The following is a 5,867-nucleotide window of genomic DNA, read 5'->3' on the forward strand; positions in this document are numbered from 1 at the left end:
ACCCCCGCCGCCCCCACCGGCCTGCCCAAGCGCCGGAAATCAGCTGCTCACTTACGGGACCAACTTATCGCCCCATCACATGCAGCAGACCCATGCAGGAGACGCGCAACAGTCCAAAAGACGGAGGTAAATTGCGTATTATCTTCCCTTTCTTTTCTCTCTCTTCTCTTTCTTTTAACGTCTTTTATGTTTGTGATTCTTTTGAGGATGAAGCGGAGAGACACGAAAAATCTGTGTGGGCTTTATCTGTGTGCAGAGATGTTCCTTTTTAGAGGAAAGAGATTAGATTTACGTTCGTTATACACGGATGTGTGGATGGAATATAAATGTAAATTGGAAATTTTGGATTCAATTTTAAGAGAAGGTATTATAATGATTTGATGTGAATGAAGTAGAAGCATGGAGGATTTCTTTATGTGAGAACAAGAAGAAGAGAAATGACGATTCTTTTCCTTTTGTGTAGGAGGAAATTAAATTTCAATATAAGAATAAATTTTGGAAAATTAATTTTCAACTGTTGGGACAGTAAATAATAGAAATTTGGTCAGGAATCAACGTATTGGGTAGAATAGAGGTTTTTAAAGATCTTATGGAAGATTTACATCACTCCATTTTGGAGTGTTTAATTTTATTCTTATGAACAAATGGATCTTTGGTATCTCGTAATTTAAAAATTATTTAATTTTGGTGCGAAACCATGAAAATGTTGTGGTTTGTGGAAAAGTGTGTTTCTGAAAGAGGAGTCGCACTTTCAAAAGATTCAGAATAATCGATACAGAATAGTTATAATTAGCACAAGAAGATGGCCAAGTGAATTCTTGACCTATATGCTTATAATTACGATGTAGTCTTCCTTATGATTTGAATGATGCAGTGTTGAAAAAGATCAAAAACACCGCGGCTTTTTTAAGAAGAAAGAGCTTCATCATACATATTTCACTCTCAAACAAAGAGGTCTCATTGTATTACAAGAGTCATATGAATCACTTCCATTATCTGTTCCAATTCATGACTCGCCCATTAAAATTCTTCAATCTTTAACATTTTATATTATCAATCCCCAAAAACGATCATTTATTCATAAATTCATATTACTAAATATTTTAAAATACTCCAATTTTCAATAATTCAATATCTACAAAGAAATTAAACAAATTCAAGCATCTTGCTCTGCATATTCTTCAAAAATTCCAATTTTTAACTTTATATCTCAAATATTATTTCCTTTTTAAAATTTTCCAAACTTAAAATCGACAACAAATACAGATCAACAAAATCTCAACGAATTCCTCCTCGTAAATCCCCATAATTCCATTCCTTTAATAACCCCTCTTTATCTCTCCCCACCAACCGAGAGAGTTCTCGAATTTAAAGAAAAAAAACAACAACAACAACGTGATCCAGCCGTTCGTTACAATATTTCCAAATTGCATAAATAACTGTTCTGCATTGTTAACGAGGCACAAGAGTCGGTCGAAAGAAAGAAAGAAAGAAAGAAAGAAGAGAACAGAATAAAAATAAGAGGGGTAAGGGAGAGGTGAAAGAATTCGAGGCTAGGCTGCGCCGTCTAGTTCGGTCTAGTTTCGAGTTGGGATCGTGACCGATTGTTCTCGCAATTGCTTATTGAAATTGAGAGAGCCGAAGCGTGTGTTAGCGGTCATGGATTCGCTATTCCCTTAAATCAATAGCCCACGGGGGAAACTTTGCGCGGTAACCGTTTGGGAATTTCCTCTCTTCTTCGATATCTATCCAAAGACAGATCGAAGAACGAAGATCGAAACGATATGATCGAACGTTTCTCTCCTTCGTCCTTTCGGCCGATATTTATCCGTTTGAAAATTAATAGGTAATAGGATGAATGTTTGTGCGCTTGAAACGTACAACAAATTTGCAACGTGTATGGTGTATTGTTTAAAAAGAGGCGGGTGATAGGTTCCACTGTTTGGAATTCCAATTCGTTTATCCACGTTGGAAATTCGAATCGAATGTTTTCGACGATACAAAATTGGAAGGGGAAAAATTTCACGATATCCTGTTGCAAAATTGAAAATAGGGTAGCAGATTAATTGAATCGAAAGAGAGTCCCTTTTAGAGAAAATTTAGATGCGAAATAAAGGAGGAAAATAATTCTGGAGAGTTGATTGAGATGAATTTTTAAAAATGAGGGATTGGTAAGAGAAAAAAATTTTACTTCTTTGATTTGCGTGCAACGAATTTGGTTTTGCACACCAAGATTTTATTATTGATTTTATAATTGCATTATAATCAAATGATTAATTAGAAATTTCGAAAGTTGTATATATTAGTTCTCAATAAATTCAATTTGTATCGTATTGATATTACAATTGATCAATATTCTAGAGAAATCTCGTAGAATTAAAGATACCAACGAAGAATTTTAATTAGAATAAGTAGAATAATTCTAAAGATAAAAAATTATCATTCTTTAGAAACTTTAAAATTTTAGCAAACTGCCATATCGATCAATGAACAAGGGATGTCAAGTGAAATATATTAAAAAAATATTTAGAAGAAAATATATTTCAATTTCTAATTTCCTCGTCGAAATCTTCACTCCTCAAAATCTCCTCGAGTTCAATTCGAATCCCTCGACTCGAACTACTCGAATTCCTCGATTATCTCTAAAAATCGATAAAAATTCCACGTAAAAACTTGCTCCAACATCGATCGTTATCTCGATGATAAATTTTAAAATCGGCGAAGAAAAGAACAATAGGGGGGAGATAAGAGAAGGCAAGGTGAGGGACGATCGAAAGGAGTAGTAGTTTTAATTGACGGAGTGAACTTTGATAGGCGACGATCGTCGAAATAGCATGTCAAGTTCTCCATGAAATTTATCACGTATCGTGTTATCAATGACAAAACAATCCCACCGTATCGGCAATAATTTTCGCCCAGCGCGACGATTGGTCGGAAATGGTAGCGGTTATGCTGTCTTTGAATCGAGATAGCCGGATTATCGGTGAAACCCGCGTAAAAACAACGTGGACCATCGTAAAACCGCTTTACCGCTACCACGTGAACGGAAACGCGGATATCATGGGCCCGATAGCGGGTTCGAAAGCGTACAATGTTAGTACTTATATTTCTGTATTTGCATTTCAGTCTTATTATTTCTCTTCTTTTTTTCCACATTTTATAATTTTTATTTTTCATTTATTTTTCCATTTTCTTATTTATTTATTTATTTTTTTTTTCTTGTACTAATTAGTAGGCGTTTGTATTCTTAGAGTTTGAAGAGATTCGTTGAGAATAATATACATGCGATTCGAGTATATTTTGGGAAATTATGTTACTTAAGGATTTAGGAAAAGATGATTAAAAAGAAAAGTAGTTTTAGAAAGAAATTAATTTCCCTTTAAAATTAATATTTCACTATGATTTATTTATTTCTTTTTAATTGTTTGATCCTTTTGCCTATTGGCTATTACAAAATTTCCAATTTTAACAAAGAATAAAAATAAATTCGTCAAAAACCTGTTATGAATACGCATTTCAAGATTTACAATGTTTTCTTGATAATATTCCCTTATTTTTAAATAAAAAAAAAATAAAATATTGCATTAAAACGAATTTTCATCCAATCCATTTGTATGTCCATTGTTCCGATTCATTAGAATGTTGACGATCACCCGGTTGTTGCTCGGTGTGCAAATTGTTATTAAAAGATCGGCAACTTTTTCCAGTGAAATCCAAAACACGTTGACGAGACGAATTTATAAATAATGTCACGTTTTGACGGAAGTAAATTGCTTCATTATTGTACAATGTCTTGCGTAACCATCGTTGGACTTCATTATATATGTATACAAAAGGATTGAAAAACGATTGTGCGTACGACTTCCTCATACTTCGGCCCCGATACCGACACGAAGTTATAATGTTTATTGCGTGACTGTTTTTCAATCGACACTATGTATGTATCGTGTTCTTGCGTTATATTCGTTTCTACGAATTCTTTTTTTAGCTTTCATTCTAAATAAAAAAAACTTTTTCCAAAGAAATTAGAAATTGAATAGGAAAAAAAAAGAAAAGATGGAAAAGAAAAATACAAATACTTGAGAGAAGAAATTACTCGATCGATAAGAAGGAAATCGAATTATCTTCAAAAATCGAGAAGAAGAATTTAATGGATATATTTTATACATTTCATGAGTTGGAAAAGAATAGCACGATTTCAATTTAATTTTCGCAGTTAATGACTTAATCTAAATACCACCCTCCATCTCCATCTTTGTTTTTTAACAACTTTTCCACGAAACGAATATCGAATATATACATTATACATTTCATGATTTGGAAAAAAAATCGAATAGCACGATTTCAATTTAATTTTCGCAATTACTAACTTCTAAATACCACCCTCCATCTCCATCTTCGACTTTTCCACGAAAATCGAATAATAAATTAGATCGAATCCTTCTTAATTTCTTAATCCAAATTTTTTCGAAAGTTTGAGTCGAAAACGAAAAATGAAAGAATGGAATGATCTCTCGTACAAGTTTATGATCCCACGAGGAGGGTGGAGAAGGAGAATCGTAAAAATTCTTCCTCGTTGTTGAACGAAAAGAGTGGGATAGAAGCCGGTCTCTATCGCGTAAAAAACTCGATCTATCGAAAGGGCACGGCCGTTCCCGGTGATACATTCGTCGAAGGGTGTTTTTTCCTCGTTTCCACCACCGCCTCCGCAATCCTCCACGCGGTTTTTCCTCTACTCTTCCCATTATCCTCGCCGGTTTATTCTCACTTTCGTCGAATCCGGACGAGTCACGCTCGATCGACTTCTTCTTCCACCTCTTCTTCTTTTTTCTTCCTCTTTCTTCTTGTCAACTCCTGGTCCTTCTGAACCATTCTTAAGGGGATCGCACACGATCCACAATATAATAATATCGATGTGATTATTGAATATGATTGGATATATATATATATTGTAAAATTATATTGTTATTGCTTTTTTCTTAATCTATCGGAAAGAGATAGCTTCTTTGCTCTTAGTCTAAACAATTTATCCGTAAAATATTTTATTTTGTGAATAGATAAAGCGAGAAAGACAGGAGAAAATAAATACAATGTAACGTTATTAAAGAAATAATTGTTATAAGAAGGAATCACGATCTGTTTATAAAACAACGTGGTTGTTAAAAATGAGACTAGATAAGAGAAAGTCTATTATCGGTATCAGAGCATTTTTATGCAAATACATATCGATACGTCTTTCAATAATTGACAGAATAATAGAATAATCACTTTTTATTATCGCGCTCTCCCTTCATCCAATGCAAACTTAAATTTTACTTATCGATATTTTTGTTCTTTTCCAACTTTTATATTTATTTTTAGCTTCCACGAATATATTAATATTCTGATACTCATGGATAAATCTAATAAAATTATACATTATACATAATTTAATATATTTTTTTATATGTGTACATTATGCATAAAAATCTTCAGTCTTTAATTAATCAATATTTCCAATGATAGGAATATTATCGACAATATTATCGATCGTGTGTGAACCCCTTTAAGGTTCTTCGTGCCACGAACAAATCTTTTCGAAGTCTTGACAACGCGACGTAACAGTCGATCTGGTTGGTTTTTACGAGATGATCGTTGAATGTCCTGGTGGAGCTATAGTAACAACCATTTCGATTTCCACGGATCGTGATTCGTTTCTCCTTTTCCTTTTTCTGCATTAGCGCTCTTCTTTAGGCCACTAATTAACGACCGTTTTAATCTGTAACTGGGTCATTCTTATTTAGACACGGAATCGAAGAGTTTAGTTTATGGAACAGGATTGGAAAAGATTTTTGTCCATATATTTTTTCTTTTTTTTTTTTTTTTTT

General features: G+C 33.4%; 1 protein-coding gene across 7 annotated transcripts in view; it reads left to right on the forward strand.

Moving 5' to 3' along the window:
• The window catches only part of LOC102674473 (aryl hydrocarbon receptor nuclear translocator homolog), a 46,842-nt gene that overhangs the window by 6,049 nt on the left and 34,926 nt on the right, over positions 1 to 5,867 (forward strand). For 2 of the 7 annotated variants that reach the window (XM_006610244.2, XM_031515470.1), the window contains exon 2: positions 1 to 126. The exons of 4 other annotated variants lie outside the window; for them this stretch is intronic. In XM_006610244.2, the coding sequence (XP_006610307.1) occupies positions 80 to 126 (47 nt within the window). In that variant the 5' untranslated portion in view covers positions 1 to 79. The remainder of the gene's footprint in view (positions 127 to 5,867) is intronic. One more of the 7 variants, XM_031515471.1, reaches the window with a different exon arrangement.

Source organism: Apis dorsata, unplaced genomic scaffold (genome assembly GCF_000469605.1).
Source record: "Apis dorsata unplaced genomic scaffold, Apis dorsata 1.3 scaffold_72, whole genome shotgun sequence".
NCBI classification, from domain to species: Eukaryota; Metazoa; Arthropoda; class Insecta; order Hymenoptera; family Apidae; genus Apis; species Apis dorsata.